The 19164-nt window shown below is 41.1% G+C and overlaps 1 protein-coding gene and 1 long non-coding RNA gene across 2 annotated transcripts in view; both read left to right on the top strand.

Moving 5' to 3' along the window:
* Positions 1-5954, top strand: part of Aox1 (aldehyde oxidase 1) — a 69436-nt gene extending 63482 nt beyond the window's left edge. Inside the window, exons 32-35 of the mRNA XM_076865610.2 lie at positions 2122-2187; positions 3827-4015; positions 4450-4617; positions 5557-5954. Coding sequence (XP_076721725.1) covers positions 2122-2187; positions 3827-4015; positions 4450-4617; positions 5557-5607 — 474 coding nt within the window. The 3' untranslated portion in view covers positions 5608-5954. The remainder of the gene's footprint in view (positions 1-2121; positions 2188-3826; positions 4016-4449; positions 4618-5556) is intronic.
* Positions 5955-11797: 5843 nt separating this feature from the next.
* Positions 11798-17642, top strand: LOC143637768 (uncharacterized). Its single transcript, XR_013155594.1, has 4 exons — positions 11798-12041; positions 16495-16625; positions 17261-17318; positions 17468-17642. It is a non-coding gene; the product is annotated as an uncharacterized LOC143637768 (long non-coding RNA).
* The last annotated feature ends 1522 nt before the right edge of the window (positions 17643-19164 follow it).

Below are 19164 nucleotides of genomic sequence, written 5' to 3'. Positions count from 1 at the left end.
ACAGTGATCCTTGTAAGCATGGCTTTCATGCTAGAGTGGTTGTCCCACTCCATCTGGAAGAGTTCTCACGCTAACTGATTTCTAAATCCCTTTTCCCTCAAAGAGAAAGTTAGTGAAAATTTAACCATTTGGATTTTCTTATACCTTGTATATATGCCTTGGCCTTGTCAAGATCCAAGAACAAAGTAATAATTAACCTTGGTCTGAGCTTTTAAGGTATGTTCTTATAACTTATTTGAACAATCTTAAGAGATGTATTAAATAGTCTAATCATAAAAGCTTGATCTATGCTCAGGGAAGGTGTCACCCCTAGGCAAAAGGCCATTAAGTGCCTTTCTACCAGAAGCCTTCCCTGGAGACCTGTTTCTCAGCCATTCTCCTTGTGTTGATAGAATTGCCCTGATTCCTGCAAAATTCTATATATTAGTTGTCTATCACTGTATAACAGATTACTCCTAAACTTAGCAACTGAGAACAATGTATGTTTATTAGCTCACACCACTCCTGTGGGTTGGACATCTGGAAGTGCTTAGCTAGGTGATTCTGTCTCAGGGTTTCTCATGAGGCTATGGTCAAGATTTTGGTGGCCTCAGTAGGGACTAGAGAGTTTGCTTCTAAACTCTATCACATTGTCCCCCATCATACCCAGTACTAGGGATTAAGTCCAGGAGCGCTCTTCCCCAAGCCCCAGCCCCAGCCCTTTTTATTTTGTATTTTAACACAGGGTCTTGCTAAGTTACTGAGACTGACCTGGAACTTGTGATCCTGTAGCTTCAGTCTCCTGCAAAACTAGGATTATAGGTGTGCACCACTGCACCCAATATCATTACATTGTTATTGATAAGAGTTTATTCCTTGCATGGACCTGTCTGTAGGTTGCATGAGTGTCTTCAGGGCATAACCACTGGCTTCCCTCAGAGGTGCTAGTCTAAAAGAAAGAGATTGAAAGCAAGTGAGAGAGCAATAACCTAATAACCTAATCCCAGAGAACTGTACTACTGCTGCATTCTAATGGTCACAAGACTGACCCTAGAAAGTAGGAATAGAGAGGACTGCGTAGAATGTGAATACCAGATGGTGGAGGTAAGTGAGGGCCTTCTTGGGGGCAGGATACCACAGTCTAGACCCACTGCCCAGCCCGGTCAGAATACAATGACAGACTGTATCAAGTTCATACCTCTAAAAGCAGAGCCTTCACTGACATTGGACTTCAGATGGCTTCCTTTTACCTCCAGTTGAGATTGCTTGCCTACTGGAAGAGCAGTCTTGCTAACTGGTGCCAAAGAGAATTTTGCATTTCATTGTATCTTTTAATAAGAGAGGTAAGCACCTGAAGTCAGACATTCTCAATCATTATCTAATTTTCTTAAGAAAAATGTTAGATGAAACTCCCAGATCAAACAAGAAAATTGATGACTTCCCTTTGCTCCATTAATAATTATAAATAGAATCTGTTTGTCATGGCAGAGACCATCATGTCACATCAAAGAAGGTATAGACTTGTTAAAGAGCAAAATGATGTTAGCAGCACCCTGACTGGGCCTGCTCTTTTCCTCATTTACAGGTTATCAGAGAGTAAGCTGTAATGTCAGATTTATTCTCTTCTCCATTCCCAAAATGAAAAATCTAGAATAGCAGATTACAGTCCAAAGACTTTCTGTTGTTGCATCCTGAACTCTGTGTTTCTGTAAACATGACTCAGTCAGTTGAACTCTGGATACCGGGTTGTGTAGTAGCCATAAAGTTGTGCAATAGGGATCTGAAGGCCATAGGTGTTTTCTTTTATCATGTCATCTGTTATGTTTATTGTAGTGGATTAAGCTCAATCTGCTGCATCACTCAGCTTGAATCAAAATCAAGTAAATATTTTATTTTCTTACCATCTCCAAGAGGAAGAAGAAAAAAATAGTGCTTCAGCTGATCAAGAGTATTTGTATAACTTTAAAAGTTTTACGTAATAAAACCTAGTCACATAATAAAATTGCCATGGCTTCTCTTTCCTGGAATAATATGACCCAAAGAAAGGTTTTATCCCAAAGCCAGCCAGGCAGGAAGTTGCCTCAGCTTCTTCTAAGTTACCTGCAGTAAAAATAAATAGTTGAACTTTTTTTTTTTAACTAGAACATCAGAACAGACATCGTCATGGATGTTGGCTACAGTATAAATCCAGCCCTTGACATTGGCCAGGTATGTAACTCAGTTGCTCTGCTTCCTCCTCATACAGGCCAAAGCTGCTGCAAGGTCTAGGGAAAGTATTCCATGTGGCTTTGTGTGCTTTACCTATTCTCTTACCCATCTAGTCAAAGTCTATTCATTCAACTGCAGAATGCAAATTTCTTACTTGTAAAGGGGGAAGGAAACACAGTGTTTTAGATAGTTTTTGAAGACATATATGGTCTGATTGGGGAGCTTGATTGAAGCAAGACCAAGCCTACAGGTGCCCAATGGGCCCCAAACCTCTGAGATATAAGAAGATCCAGTGCTGAGTGCTGAGCTTTGGGCATATGATGGCTCCAGCTTGAAAGAGTTTAAAGTTGGATTAGAATAATACACTTCAAATCATTATAACAGTAGCTATTGACAGGTAGCCTGTAGGCTGATTTCTAGCCACAGACATTTTTCATTTAAATTTGAAATAACTGACAAGATTGAAAACTCACAAATATCTAGCTTCTCTTGAAAACAAAAATTTTTTCCAACGCTGGACCTGCATTTCTATAAGGCAGGGGGTTTGATTCATTGCATCTTTGGGAAGTCACACTCACCAATGACACAGAACCCACCTGGAATCTTCACACACTTGCTTTACTTGCCTTGAACTTGTGGCCAATTCAGCTCACTACCTGTGACATAGAGCCTAGTGTAGCATCTCTCCAGCCCTGGAGAATGAGAAGAATCTGTGGGGTGGAGGAGTCACAAGAGGTTTCAGGGGGAGAAGTGAGCTTGGACCAGGTTGTCAAGGAAAGACCAAGAGAAGACCTTCCAGGTGGAAAAAGCCTGGAGGAAATCAACCTAAAGAAGGACATGGAATGAAGCACATGCTGTTCCTGGCTGGCATGGGTCCAGGGCTGAGAATGGTGGTGCCTTTGTTGGAGCAGCAGGCAAAGAGACTGGAGCCATGGTCAAAGAGGAACTGGTTGGTGATGGGTCTCCAAAGACAGGCAGTTAGCTTAGTGAATGCAGGTGATATGCTTGGGAAATGGCCTGGAGTTTTAGGAAGTCTCAACTAACATCATGATGGCTCCCTGTGGTCAGAGGAAGGAAGTAAATGAGGAAGAGACCCAGAAATGAGGAAGAATGTCAGAAGATGCTTTTGGCCATGAGTCCATGTCTAGGAACTGGAGCATTTTAAAGTTGTAAAGGAAGTTTAGAGGGCGCATAGTTCAGATTCTTCATTATAGGGGAGAAAAGTGAGTCCATAAAGGTGAAGCTCCCTTGGGAGTGGGGATGTGGAGCAACCTGATGGGATTCTGGAGCCCTGAGAGCCTTTCACTGTAGACCAGACAGTCGGAGGTCTTTACCCGCCTCAGTAGCAGGAAGAATGAGGGTGTTTGGATGACAGGCTCTGTGAGGACTCTCCTTGAGCTATAATTTTAACTGTTAGACAAGATTACGATCCAAGTCATTTGACTTTGAAACTTAGCTCCAGATGAGATGTATAGAAATTCCTTTAGGTAGACTTTCAGTGACATGCTCTAAGATACCCTGAAAGCTCTCTTAAACCATAATTTAAAAATTCAAACAAACAGCATGAGGTTGAAATGCTGTTTACTGTTGAAAGTATTCTCATATGTGGAAATTCTTTTTTCTTTTTTTTTTGCCTCAGGTTGAAGGTGCCTTTATTCAAGGCATGGGACTTTATACAATAGAGGAACTGAAATATTCTCCTCAGGGTGTTCTGCACACACGTGGTCCAAACCAATATAAAATTCCTGCCATCTGTGACATCCCTACAGAGCTGCACATCTCTTTTTTGCCTCCATCTGAAAAGTCAAACACCCTGTATTCATCTAAGGTAAGCTGTGAATAAATGCACGTTCATCTGATACCTGTTGAGCAGAGAGAGGCCTACCGTCACTTCTTTCTTGTTTGGTGTTTTCACCAGGATTGCAGAAGAAAACATCCCTATTAAACATTTTAAGTATAAAGTAATCTAGCAACATAATAAGAAACATTTTAAATATTGCAAATCTTGGAGCCTAACATGAATGTTAGTGCCATTAGGTTGTGTCTCATTCTCCATCTTGCAATGATCATCTTCATGCTTGTATCTGATTTTTCTACATTGGGATAATTTTCTTAGGATTCTAAGAATGGGAATGTTGGGTCAAAAGATTAATCTACTTTTTAAATTAAAAATTACATATATAATACAGTCACGTTTGTTCAATATATTTATGTATGGAGTTAGAGAAAGAGTCATCATCTAATTGGTTTGTTTGTCCCAAGGGTCTGGGAGAGTCTGGGGTGTTTCTTGGGTGTTCGGTGTTTTTCGCCATCCGTGATGCAGTGAGTGCAGCAAGACAGGAGAGGGGCCTGTCTGGACCATTGAAGCTCAATAGTCCACTGACTCCAGAGAGGATCAGAATGGCTTGTGAGGACAAGTTCACAAAAATGGTATGTTCTACCTAGTAGAAAAAAATGATAAAATTCTAAATTTGGGGCTCATATTGGTAACCATAAATTTCTTTAACCCACCACTGTGGTTTTTCCATGGAAGAAAATGGAACTGGAATCCTGAGGGCATCAGAGCAGGAGAAGAGCAGAATGGCCCTTGAACATGGACCCCTTCGGTTTCATTTTTCCCTCAGCCTGGCCCTGCTTGGCTTGTTCTGGGGCCCAGTTCTATGCCACTTGAAAAATGGAGATTCATTCCCCTTATTTTTATGTATCTTCTTTGTCTCTGTCCTTCCCAAGACATCTGTGTCAGAAACAAGAATTCAGGGACTGTCCTCAGAACCTAGGATTCCTGGGCCAAGAGTAAGCTGCTCCAATAATCTGTTTCCACTCTTGCCCTACACGGGAGAGGGTGACTACAGGAGGCCTTCCCATGACCTCCCTGTGGAGCACACAGCTTGGGTCTTCTTGGTTATAGTCAGTGATAGGATTTTTAATTATGGAGGAAAGTCATGCCATTCAGTTATTCCTCTGACTATAAGAAAGTTCTTTTTCACATCAAGGGGAAACCCCTCCTACACTCTTGTGCTGACTCTAGGTGGCATCCCTTATGGCCTTTCCAAGCCCCCACGAATCACCTCTTTTACACTGGAGAGGCAGACTTTTTCATCAGTCCCTCGAGTGTGAGATGATGGCTTGTAGCTCCTCCTCACTGAGTCCTCTCCTGGATCCCTCCTCATTTCACATGCTGTTCCATTACGGTGTGTAATAAGTGAGTCTTAGAATTATCACACACCAGTTGTTCCCTAGCCCCTTGTTGTCTTGGTTGCCCCCCAGTGGGTTTGGCTTACTTTATGGTCTTACTTTATTTTTTTTTTTTACCTAAATCACAAACTTTTTCTAAGTTGTGAACTTCCCAAATTTATTCTTTTATTCTAGATTCCAAGAGATGAGCCTGGGTCCTATGTCCCTTGGAATGTACACATCTGAATCAAATGCAGAATTCTGGAGATGATGGGACAACTCTTCCCACCTAATGATCAATCCACTCTCTATGCTCTAATCATTTCACTGCTTTTATAGAAAGCTGATTTGAAATGGGTCCATTCAGATTTTGAAAGCTATTATTAAGCCATTTATAAATCATATTTTGAAATAGTATAAATACTAATTGGCTTTCTCTAGGGTGATAGTCTTCATTGCTCTGTCCTTGGATCCATCCAGCTAAATGGAAAGATAATGACTTGTATGTGATTCATATTTGGCTTATATTCATCAACAGCAATTATACTGTCTAGTGAAAGGCAATTTTATAAATAATTTTTTATTAATATGAACTGTGAAGTTGTCATTTTTTTCATTTATTCCTATCTGGTATGTCCCCCCTTGTCATAATGGATATAGACACTGTATCTAAGGAGTCTGTGGGACCAAAGGGGAGAAAACACCAGATAAATTGAACTTCATGAAAATTAAAAGTTTGTGTTTTAAAGGATACTACCAAAAATTGAGAAGAAACCCACGGAATAAAATATTTGTGAATCATATATTTGATAAAGGCCTCATATCCATAATATATAAATAACTCTTACAACTCAACAGTAAAAAGAGAATAACTCAACATAGAAGAATGAGCAAAGGAATCAAATAGACACTTTTCCAGAGAATATGCGTAAATGGCCAATAAGCCCATGAAAAGATGCTCAAATTTATTAGTCATTAAGGAAATGCAGATCAAAACCACAATGTGGCACCATTTTACACCCACACACACGAGGATGGAAATAATCAATGATTGACAATAGTGAGTGCTGGCAAGGATGTAGAGAAATTGGAACCCTTATCCATTGCTGGAGAGAATAAAAAGGGGTTTAGACGCTGTGGAAAATAGTTGGGCCATTCCTCAAAAAGTTAAACATATAATTGCCATATGACTACTTGAGATTGAAAACATATGTTCACACAAAAGCTTACACACAAATGTTCATAGCATTATTCATAATAGCAAAAAGTAGAAACAACCTAAATTTCCATCAGTGCTAAAAATGGATAAAAGAAATACGTTATGTTCATACAAGGGAATTTTATTCAATCATACAAAGGAATAAAGTATAGATATATGCTATAACACACAGGAACTTTGAAAATATTATCTAAATGAAAGGAAACAGACACAAAAGGCCATATGTTGTGTGATTCTATCTATATAAAATGTCCAGAATAGGCAAACTCAGAAAGACAGAGAATAGATTAGTAGTGGCCTGGGACTGAGGAGAGAAAGCATAGGGGAGGTGACTGTTACTGTATTGGGTATGATATTCCTTTTGTGGTATTGAACACATTCTGCAATTAGTGATAGTGTTTGATATAACAAACCCACTAAATTGTGTACTTCAAAAAGGTGAGTTTTATGGTACCTGTATCATATCTCAAATTTTTAGAAATGCATCTGTAGAAGAAAAAAAAAGAAAACTTGGAAAAGTTTGAGAAGTTATGAGTATCATAAGAAATTTATTCCACTGTTGTCAGAGATATGGAAACCTCAAAGGGAGGCTAACAGCAAGATATAATCGACGAAAAACCCCATTCCCACTAATAGCCATGAGAGGAATCCCCATATAGATATAAAGTGCTAGAGACATCTTGTCATAGCTTCTTCTCTGACATCTTCAACTACAGAATTGTCTCAGGGTCAGGTTGAGATTATAGCAGTTCATCTGTTGCTCAGACTCATGACTGAGGTCATCTTGTTAGGGTCCATAAGTATCTCCCTTTAAAGAGCGGATACTCTTGTTCACAATGATTTATGGAGCATTGACTCAATGCCAAGCCCTGTTCCAGGCTCTCAGGGTGTATAAGTAGAAAAATAAATAGTCAGTGATCCCTATCCTTGGGAAAATCATATTCTGCTCAGGGGACACAGACAAAATAAAAAACACAACAAGTAAGTTTGGAGTGGGATTGATGCTGATTAGCACTAAGGGGAAAAGTAAAAATAAAGCAGGTGAAGGCCAGTGGGGTGGGACGGGGGCAGGAAGCAGCGTGCAGCTGGATGAGGTCAGAGAAGGCCTTGCTGAGGAAATGGAGATATTGGAGCCGTGAGCCAAGCAAGTGTCCAGAAGAAGAACATTCCAGCAACAGAGAGCAGTGGAACAGAGTCCCTTAGAGGGAGCAGCCTGGCTGTTTGTGGAACAGCAATGGTGCATGACTGGTATGAGTGAAGAGGGGGCAGGTCATTATGAGGACTTGGGCTTTTAACTTAGGTGGATGCAGAGCAGAGAACCAGCATAAACTTATTTCTGTCTTATGGGATTACCTCCAGTGCTGAGTTGACGTAGACCAGAGGAGAGCTGGGGTAGACGGGAGATATAGTTCTCCTCTGCTTTCTTCCCCCATCTTTGGTGGGTGCCTTCTTTCTGTCCCTTTGCTGACTCTTCCCCCTCTATCACATCTGTATAAATGTTGGAATTTCCCACCTTCTTCCTAGTAAGTGACTTTTACTCCTATGGCCAGGAATGACTCTCTTATTCTAGCTCTGGCCCTCTAAACCGAATTCTTGTTTTTTACTGCCACTTAGTTGTCTCAAAGTTCACCAGACTTAATGTGTCCCAAACAGATTTCCTTGTCAGTACAACCATGCATGGGTGTTCAGCCAGAAATAGAGAAGTGATTCAAGGTGCTCTGTTCTTTTGATGCATGAATCTATTCAGGCATCCTGCTAATCCCAACTCAGACACCTGTTCTTGAATCTGCCTCTCACTTTCTTTATTTCCATGGCTACCGTGTTATTCCAAGCTACCTTTAATCTTTCCACTGATGATTGTAATAGTCTCCTTCTGAATTCCTTGCATATGTTTTGTTTCCTTTTCTAAATATTCTCTACATTGAATCTAAAGTTTTGTGAACATGCCCACACAATCATGTTTTCAGCCCTGGCCTAAAACTCTTCAATGGCTTCTTATTCATCCCACCAGAACAACATCCCAATTCGCTAAGGTGGCACGTGTGCTCTGTGTAGTTCAGCCCTTGACCTTCTCTTTAGCTTTGTCTCAGGATCCCCTCTCTTTCGCCATTTGGATTTCCCATTCTATTTTTCACTTTGGAACCTCTGCCTGTGTCCTCTGCATGGAAGGTGCTCTCACTTTCACCCTCTTTTAACTTCTCTATAGTTAAATGTACAAATGCAAATGAAGGATCTTGTTAGAATGCAAGTCCTAAAGTCTTGGAAAGCTCAGAAGCAGTGAGGTAAGGTAAGGTGGAAAGCAGAGCATGCAGAATCCAGCTCCTATGTGAATGTAAGGATTAAGCAAATAGCAAGAGCAGGTCCCCAGTCCCCAATCCCTCACTGCTGTTGCATCAGCCTCTCTCCCTCAGGTCGCAACTACAGCTACAGGATGGGGTGGAGGGCCTCTCATGACAGGCTTACAGGGAAGGAGAGGCTGGCCTTGGTTCAAGTGGTTTGGCTCCAAATGTAGGTATAAGCTAGCTGTGTGTTATGTGCACTCTGGCCCCTTTAAGAAGAGGTGAGAGGCAGGTCTCCCAACAGGCAGAGCTTTGGGTAGCACAGCTGGTTCTCCACTTTATGTGGAAAATAGAAGCACCCAAGGTCAAAAATATTAATGGAGTAACAAATGGTTTGCCCAGCTGCTCAGGGGCCTGGGAGGGGAAAGACTGGGAGACAGGACAAAAAGTACGTAAATGGACACATGGGAGTGAGCCCAATATGTGAAGATTTTTATATTACAGGTTAACACTGAGCAGGAAGCTCCCATTGTCACGGGAGAAGGGATGTCTCTGGAGACATTTTTGAAGGAGTCAGAGAAGAGGGGGGAAACTCAAGTCAGGACTAGCTGGGTTCTTGGCATACATGACTGGAAAAAATTTCAGCACGAGCCAGACAAAGGCATAGAGAGAACTTTATCTAAGAAGGTGGATACACATGCAAGGAGAATGCGGCTGTCTCAAGAGTGAGAAGCAACCTGACTTGGGCTGGGCGTCCAATATTTATAGACAAACGGGGGCCAGACTGGAGGTGGGTCCAGCTGGAGCTGCACAATTTTGTGCCAGTTCTCCTGTGCTTGTTTATTTCCCTCATTTTTACAAGGGTGTGGGCCAAGGATACTTGCCAAGGTTTGCAACTGTGCTTTCTGCATTTCAGTGTCTTGATTCTGCATTTTAATGGTTTGAGGGTTTTTCCCCTTAAGATTGTTCGTTTCTCTTTCCTTATCCTAAATCCTTATCTCACTTTGATTTAAAAAAAAAAAAGGTGCCAAACAACCAAGGAGACAAAATGGCATGGCCATTTGCAGCCTCTGTCATAAGTTACCCCAGTGCTGACCAAGGGTGTGAGGAGTCACGAGGTCAGGGTGGAAGCTACATGGGATCCAATAGCTGGAGCTCCTACTTACCAAACTCTGCTGCTACAGGAGATCCTGTCTGCCCCAACACAGGGCAAAGCTCCCCCCATCTGCCACCACCCCTCCAGGAGACCAGCTGGCTGACTACATTAACCCTTTCCATCCTGGGAGGAGCAAGGATTCACTTGAACAGAAATGATACATTTTCTGGGTAAAGGTTTACATTTCCTGCCTCCAATGGTGATAACCATTGCCTTCCCCTCTCCAAGGGCTCACATGGCATGAAGCCCACTGGCATAAAGCTCCATTTGATGAAAGTCAGACCAAATCACAGCAAACAGAAGGGACCCACTTTACAGCAGAGTGGGAATGAGCACACGACTGTGGAACCCACTTGTCCCATCACACACTGTACCTCTCAGAAGCAGCTGGTCTGAGAGCAGGGGAATGGCATAGTGAGGCACAGCTGGCATGGCAGCCAGGCCTGTGAGCATGGGCTCCACCCCACGGGATGCAGATACTTGAAATTGAAGGACTTTCTAGATGCTGTGCCCCAGTAGACAGTTAACAGACTGGCCGAAAGAAAATGTGCATTTATAACAGATTATGGTTAGTATCCATCTTATACAATTCTTCAAGTAGACAAGAAAGTCAAAAAGGAGAAAATAATCAAAGCCAGGGAAAAAAGCACAAATATTCACTAAATATGTAGCAAGATGGATAAACTCACAAAAGAAGAGAAACGCTAACCATGAACTGTCACCACATACTGGAAAACGACAGTATGAATACTACTCAGAGCTAGGGAGGGCTGGGAGGCACACTCCCTCGCACATGATTTGTCTCTTAGGAAAATTAGGTGGATCCAGTAGTGTGTATACCCTTCAAGCCTTAGAATCCCATTTCTAAGAATTCATCCCAAAGAAGCACTTGCTCAAATGTGCAAAGGAAAAGTCCTAGGATTTTCATGATAATGTATTTGTAATAGTGAAAAACTGAAAACCCTTTGTATCGTAAATCAATAGAGGATTTACATACCATGACAAGTAAGGCAATAATGAAAGCTGTTAACATTTATGGAGAACTTACTTGGTGCCAGGCACTATTCTAAGCACTTTACATGTAGAAGTTAATTTAATCCTCAAAACAACCCTCACAAAGATACCATTATTTTGTCCATTTCACAGGTAAGGTAATATATCCTAAGTATGAAGAGAACACAAGTTTTAAATTAGTATGAACAGTTCAATTTCACTTTTTAAAAACTAATAATGTATATATGCATGTATACATCCATATGTTTATGGGAAGATTGAATACTAGGAGTTTGGTGATTGATGACTGAAAAGTAGACATTACCAAGGAGAATATTTACTTTTTGCTTTACATATTTTTTTTAAATACCAGGGATTGAACTCAGAGGCACTTAACACCTGAGCCACATTCCCAGCCCTTAAAAAAAAAAAAATTTAGAAACTAGGTTTCACTAAGTTGCTTAGGGCATTGCTAAATTGCTGAGGCTGGCTTGAACTTGAGAGCCTCCTGTCTCAACCTCCCAAACTGCTGGGATTATAGGCACATGCTGCTGTTCCTGGCTATTTTTTTTTTTAATGCATTTAAAAAAATCATTTAAAAAGAAACTGACAAATATATCCAATACCAAGTAACTCACCGGAATGTGGTTTGTTTACATGATTCCTTTCCACTTCACTGACTATGGTAGGTTTTTGTGGCTGGAAAGTTTTTTCAGTGGGTTACCCCTGGGACAAGGAGAAGTACAAGTTCTGTAAGAGCTAAATTGAGATTGCAGTTCCAAAGTGGGAAGGGGGAAAGTGGGAGTATCAAGGAAGGTGGTGAAATAAGGTTGGGAGCAGAGACAGGACTGGATCACAGGAGCCCACTCAGATAGCAGACTCTGCATCTGGCTCCTCAGCCTCCACTGGGAGCCCCTCAGCAAGACTGTTATGGGGACACAGAAGCAGGTGGAAAACCTCACAAGACTCTGTTGGCATCATGTCTTGCTCCAAGGACTCAGATGAGCTTATTTTCTTTGTGAAGGGAAGAAAAGTAAGTGTTCTGCATTGTTATTACTAAATTTACATAGAGAAAGGAAGTGTGATAGAAATAATCTTTTTTTTTTTTTTAATGTTGCCAAAGACAGTATTAGGTTCAGGTGGGCAACCTGTGACAAATCCAAACCAATCCTTATCTATAGTTCCTCAGAGAGAGAGGGGAAAGGAGAAGGGAGGAATTGAGAAAAGGAAGAAGAAGGAGAAGCCTGGGGCCAGAAAGAGAGGATCTCATAATACATATAAAATGTGTTAGGATCACTAGAGGAAAAGCACTTGGTTATATTAATGTCTTTAAACCACATTTTGTAAGAGTGTTTGCATTCATGTTAGGTTATGGCTTTTCTTTTTTAGGACCCTATTTCCCCTCCTTTCCACCTCCCCCACACCAGCTCTGACTGTAGCTTCTACACCCCCTCTACCACTGCTGACACATGACCATGCATAAATTAGGAGTTTAAACCTTCAGATCACTTGCAAATAATGATGCAAGTTTTGACCAGCAAGAATGGAAGGGATGTGCCCGAAGGGCAGAGATAAACTTCACAGGTCATATTTTAACACTTTGCTTCTTTAAGCAGAGATTCTTAACTCCCTTAAGAGAAGAAGCTAAATCATTTTCTGGTCTTAATTTTTTTTTTTTTTTTAAGTTCTTGAGATTTAGCCAAGGTGTAATCTATGACTGGAATGTTCTTTGCTTTCCACCGTCCTTGACGTTGTATGTGATGTGCAACCCAATATTTTTGTTTTCAGCTCTATTGGCAAAGAGGAAAAGGCAGTCAAAGTTTAACTTGAGCTTAATGGTACTGTGTGCTGTGCACACCAAACACAGACTTGGAAATGAAATGAAGGCTCGGCGTGGCCATGTAGTGTGCCCTAGGTCACTCAGCTAACAAACACAGCGGGGACCTTGGCTTTCATCTGTCTGCTTGCAATGTTTGTGTCCTCTCCCCTGCTCCATGTCTTATCTCCTAAGGAGATGGCTGGTCTACAATCCCCCACTAAAGGGAGGTGCCTGTGGATTTCCTGGGTGTTGAAATAATTCTGTTTGTCCACTGCTTCCTTGTTCGCTTGTCAAATTTGAGTGAAGAACAGAGAACAAAGAGGGTATTTTGCAGCTGGCTATGAAAGCTAAAATTCAGCTCAGTTCCCCACTCCTTTCATCTAACTGTATGAATGCAAGAGTTTTAAAAGTGTATAGCACTTCAATATTTCAGACCTTTTTATTGTTATCCTGAAACCAAGGTGGTTTTAGAATGCAAATTCTTGTTGGTTATCCTCTGAAACAAAGCCAAACACTTGTCCTGCCAAAATAAAGCAGAAAGCAATACAGTATTATGTAATTATATAATTGTAGAGGGATGTTTGATCAGGTCAGGCAAATAAGATCAACAAATATATTCTAAATGATTTTTACTATTCATAAATAATAATAGGACAAAGGAAAAGGAAAAATGCCTCAATCTGTAAAATCATTTCCTGTATGCACGTCATTGAGAGGAATGCAGACCCCGGAATAAATTTATTACTCTGAGAAAACCATATCCTTTTGTTTGTTTGGGAAAGCAAAGCAAATTAAAAACTCCGGTAACTGAACTTTTTTCCTTCTATTATGCTTCCTTACAAACATCTCGATGTGTGTTGTAATTGAGTAAAGTCAGTGGCTTGTCTTACAAATGGAATGGCATGTGGGCAGTGGTTCCCAGTCTAAGCAAGGATAATGGTCACCAATGGATAGTGTTTAAAACATGGACTTTTCCAGCTCTGCTTCCAGGGATGTTCAATCACCCTGAGAAATGTCCCTTGATGGGGACCCTCAACTTCTTGGTTGCATGGTATTTAACCGAGGCTCCAGCATTGGTCTCCAGGGCCAACGCCAGGCTACCTGTGAACACATGATCCTTGCCTGGACTGCCCTTCCATGCAACTGAAGGTTCACAAACAGGATCTCTGAGAGTCGAAACCAGTTTGAGTTTCCCAAAGGTGAGCCTCAGTGTATGTCTTGCCAATCTGCCTCCTGGAGGTTATCCTGATTGATTCCCAAACTTGAATCACAGGATAAAGATGAGCATATGCTATAGGGTGGTCCCTGGGGCAAATTAAACCACATCTACACCCACACAAGAAATGAGAGCCAGAAGGCAGAGAAAGACCCTGACAGACTTTGTTTTTTGTTTGTTGTGTATTTTAATACCCAAAATGTTTTAAAAATATGCCCTTAGAAGCTAAATGGGCAGCATCCTGAGTGTGCTGTCACTCATTCTTTCCACTTTGTCATTTTTCACATTCATATAATGAGATAAATGTACCAAAACAATATTGGGGCCTTTCCAGCTCCACCCAGAAAACCATCTCTAACTCACTGCATCCCTTCTGTCCTCCCCATCACCAAGTCAAGAATAAACTTAAAGTCAAGGCATCTTGTTTAAAAGAGGTGGTATTGTGGAGGATCCAATTATAGTGGGAATCATCCGTTCTCAATGACTTCCATGGCTTTTAGATTACTTTTTTCTCTTCTGTGTGGAAAGAAAAAAAAAAAAAAAGGATAACCCTGAATAAAAGTCAAAATTGGAGTTGTTATGGTTTGGATGTGAGGTGTCCCCCAAGAGCTCATGTGTGAGACAATGCAAGAAGGTTCAGAGAAGAAATGATTGAATTATGAGAACCTAACCCAATCACTGAATTGATCAGTGATGGAATTTATTGAGTGGTAACTGAAGGCAGATGAGGTGTGGCTGGGGGAGGTGAGCTTTGGGTGCGTGGCTTCAGGGTATACATTTGTATCTGGCAAGTGGAGTCTCTCTCTGCCTTCTGATTGTCATGTGAGCCGCTTCTCTCGGCACATTCATCTGCCATGATGGTCAGCCTCACTTAGAGCCCCCAAGGAATGGAGCCAGCCTTCTAAGGACTGAGATCTCTGAAATCGTGAGCCCTCAAAAAAAACTTTTCCTCCTCTAAAGTTGTTTTGGTTGGGTCTTTTAGTAATAGCAGCAAAAAGCTGACTAAAACAGGAGGCTCTCTAAACCAAGAAAAGAAGAGGACTTGCTTCAAACTGCCAAGAGGTCTCTGTCCCTGACCTGGAATTGACTGAGGCTGATGATTTTCCTCCATGGCAAGTGGCTGGCATCCGTTGGTTGGTAGGTCAAGATGTGGTTTCTTAAGAGATCCCACATTCTAACTGATTTATACTTGAGCACCAATGCTTATAGGGCAAGCAAGGTATTTCAAGAAGTCATTGAAATTGAGCCTGTCCTGAAATCATTTTTCCCCTATGTGAAAATTTAAGGTTAAGGATGGACAGAGTTAATTCCTCTTTTTTCCTTGACCATAACCCTTCCAATCCAACTCACAGGGATGAAGTATGGCTGTGGAGGGCAGAGGCACCTGTACAGCCATGATCTTAAATTGCGACCACATCTCCCAGAAGATCCGGTATCCTTCCTCCAAGACTAGTCCATGCAACTGAATCCTATGTTGATTTTCCATGGAGTTTTATTCCTGGCACACTTTGGCCCATGTCACACTCAACAAAGAAAGCTGAACTATCTCATCTTTTATGAGCTAGAGCAAAATTAACTATCTTACTTGTTGATAATTGGAGAAAAGAGGGACAGGATTGTACTTACTTCTGCTATCAAACTTGACACTAATTCTTGGCATCCTCCTTTTACAAATAAGGGAATAACTGAAGATCTAAGGGAATTTGTATTTTTCACCAAAGTTATAGATCTAGTGAGAGAGCATAAACCCCAAGACCATTAGACTGAAAAGCCCAGAGTCTTCTCATTGCAAGGTCTGCCAACGACAGATTTGAAAGCCTACTGCCCCACCCTTCCTACTATTCCTTCTGGAGACAGATAACCAAGTTCAGGACCAAACTCAATTTCTCTCATTCTCCTCCTGAGAGGTACAATGAATCTCATATACATGGAACCCTCTTGAGAATTTGGTGAAATGCCCTGTTGTCTTCATTATTCATCCAACCAATATTTGTTGAGTTACCCCTTCCCTAAGTACTGAGAACCAAAGTTACCTGCACTCAGTTGTTGGATGACTTGCTTTGCTAGTGGTCCCATTGAACTTCTTCCCCATGCCTCCCAGAGTCTTTCTAAAATCATACATTACCTGGATTGTTTGAAGGGAACAAGCTAATTCTTTGACCAGTCATCACAACTGACAAACTGAAATGGACATAGGAACAAATAAAAATTCTATTCCTGAGATATTTTGTTAACAATATAGTTTTGGGTGATAAATGGCTTTCTTAATTCCAGGTAATAGAAGTTTATTTTTAAGTGACCATACTTAAATTGAAAATCATTGTGATGACTCAGCTTTAACTTGTACTCAGTTATGTTTGTGTCAAAGCAATTAAACATATATCATCTAAATACATATTTTCCTTTCTTTTCCCTCTGAATGCCACTGTTGTCTTTGCCAATTCTTTTCAGCTTCCCTGTGGGAACTCTGAAGTCACTTCTCTGTCGCTGCCTGCCTGGTGCCCATCTGTTCTCTCTATGGGGCTGCTGTCACTATGGTAGAAAGCACAGGAAGCACCAAAAGCAGGATTCATCCTGTTCAGGTAAGAGCATATTTTAACACATTTAGGATAAACATTGGTTTAGGTAGCTTCTTTAACTGTCCAGACTTTGGCTTATAGTTTTAGAGGACACAGATTGTTGTAGGGACAGACGAGGCAAGGCACCGAAGATTCTAGGAAACAGTTTTATTTGGCTGCAGCAAGGTTCAGAGGGCACAGCTTTTGCTGTAATCAATCAATTCCCTGAAACCTGAGTTCAGGTAATTTCAGAGTTTTATACCCAGCATGTAAGGGGAGGGGCTCAGAAGTTCACTGTCTGCAGAAGTTCACATAAAAGCAGCTTTTTTTCCCCCCACTGTTTTTGGGCAAGTTAACCCTTCAAGGACAATACTTGAGAAAGGGAGAGCTTCTTCTCCCCTCTCTTTCCTCCCCCTGCCAGCTGTTACCATGGATCCCAGTTGATAACTTATCTTAAAAATATAGACATCTCTGTGAAGCCCATCTCAAGGCCAGAGGCCTTGTTTGCACATTTCTACAAACTACTATACTGGATACATTTGTGAAGACTAGTAAGGGGGTGTCCAGCCCCTGGAGTGCTGATTTCTTCCTAGCCAGTGGCCAAGCAAGATAGGGCAACACGAAAATAGGAAGTTTATCTACATTGAACTCTTTTGCAGAGACTCTTGCTGACGGTCCTAAAATCAGCCATGGTGAAGATTAACTGGAGACGCCCAGGTAAGATTTTTCTGTGGAGAAAGGGTGCCACTTCAAGATGGCAGGCTAAGACCTCTATCCCCTTTATAAAAAGAAACATTGCCCTTTTCTTAATTTCCTTTTCCTTCTGCAGCTCTATTTACTTATTTATTTATATTATATCTCCACAGAAGTGTAGAGAAGCTGGTAAAGAGGTCATGACTCCAGCCTGAGTCCTTTCAGACCATCTCTTGACCACAAGGAGGAATCTTCCTTCCAGGAATGTTTTGGGTTCTACCACAAAGACACAGCAGGGGGAAAAATTCACACTTATCTTCATTTCTGCAATAAAGGGAGAAAAACAAAGACGCATATTCTATGTATGGTCTGTGTAAAGAGTTATGCTGCTAATTCTAACCAGAAAAAAATAATTTTTGTGACCCAGATATATGAATTTGGCATTGGCTGCTACGTAGTAGTCTTTGATCAAAACTACATATGATGAGTATACCCCCAAATTAAGTTATAGCTGCTTTAGGGGCAAGGATTATGTCTTGCTCCAAAAATACCTTTCCACACCATGAGAAATTGGTGTTCCATTACGATTATTGGCAGACAGTGAGCCACAGGTCAGAGGGGAGGAACATCACCAGCAGGTTGGTTTGTCCTTTTGTCCCGAGGAAGTCCTTCACAACATCAGAGGCACATATCTGGGTGTTAGTCTCTGGTCCAAGTTTTTATAGGATTTTAAACTCATCTACTAAAGATTCAGTTTACTAAAAATGTCCAAACACAAACGAAACTCCAGGTACCCATCAAGGTCAGAACAAAAAGTAAGACATAGTAAAGATGGATCTCTCCTTATGGAGACAGGCCTTGACACTAATGCTCCGATTTAAATTCTTTTGTGTGGGAGAGGGTGAGGGGATTGCCCAGGTGGTGGTTGAATGAGAAGACAAAATGAAAATTAGCTATTTCTATTTCCATTGTCTTGATTGACTCCAAACTGGCCCTTGAAGTTATGTGCTGGGTTGACACTCAGGACTCCTTTCCCAGCTGCCTCAGAAAGCTTCCTTGGCACTGTACCCGTGAGAATTCATAGCTCTTCCAATCACTAACTGACAGGCTTGTACCTACCAATCAAAGGTCTCTGTCTCATTTCCAAGAGTTTCCTACCCCTAAACTTTCACACTGGAGCTCCCGTGTTCTTTTCTTTTAGGAAAGGATTGCTAGAGGCCATGGTACTCAGTGTGGATTTTGCACCCCAGGAATGGTGATGAGCATCTACACCCTCCACAGATTAGATAATGAAAACCTTGAGTGTAAAGTCACTAGTGTCTTAAATTGTGGGATAGTTGTTATTTTCAAGAGGAGCACAGATGCTAAAGGGACTTCATCTAAGGGATTAGGCCAAAGGGCTTATTCATCTTTATGATCTCTATAATCTATACAATTATTCATCTTTTAATCTAGACTTTTAAAGTTGTAGCAATTATTATTCATCCTGATTTAGTGGGAGGAGAAACTGAGGTAGCCAGGCAGGAAGTAAAGTGAATTTTCCATATGACTGTTATATTCTTGGCATCATAGCAATTGTTTCTGGTAAAGCTAGTGTAATATATATTTGGATGGCATATGCTTTGTGTGGGTGTCGTTGATGCAATTGAAATGTTATTGAAATGGTGTTTGGAAATATTAGGACTTTTGAATCTTTTAATTATGTTCTTAGAGCTAGCTGAAAGAAGCAGCGACCTTGTGGTTTGTTTTTATTTGTTGTTGTGGCTGTTGCTGCTGCAGTCATGGTTGAAGTGTAATTAATGCCTATGAAATCATCGACTCTTAGGAATTAAGGGGGGAATCACTTGTGACTCATGAACCTGCATCCAAT

Source organism: Callospermophilus lateralis, chromosome 9, assembly GCF_048772815.1.
Source record: "Callospermophilus lateralis isolate mCalLat2 chromosome 9, mCalLat2.hap1, whole genome shotgun sequence".
NCBI classification, from domain to species: Eukaryota; Metazoa; Chordata; class Mammalia; order Rodentia; family Sciuridae; genus Callospermophilus; species Callospermophilus lateralis.
This window is presented reverse-complemented; position numbering and strand designations above follow the sequence as displayed.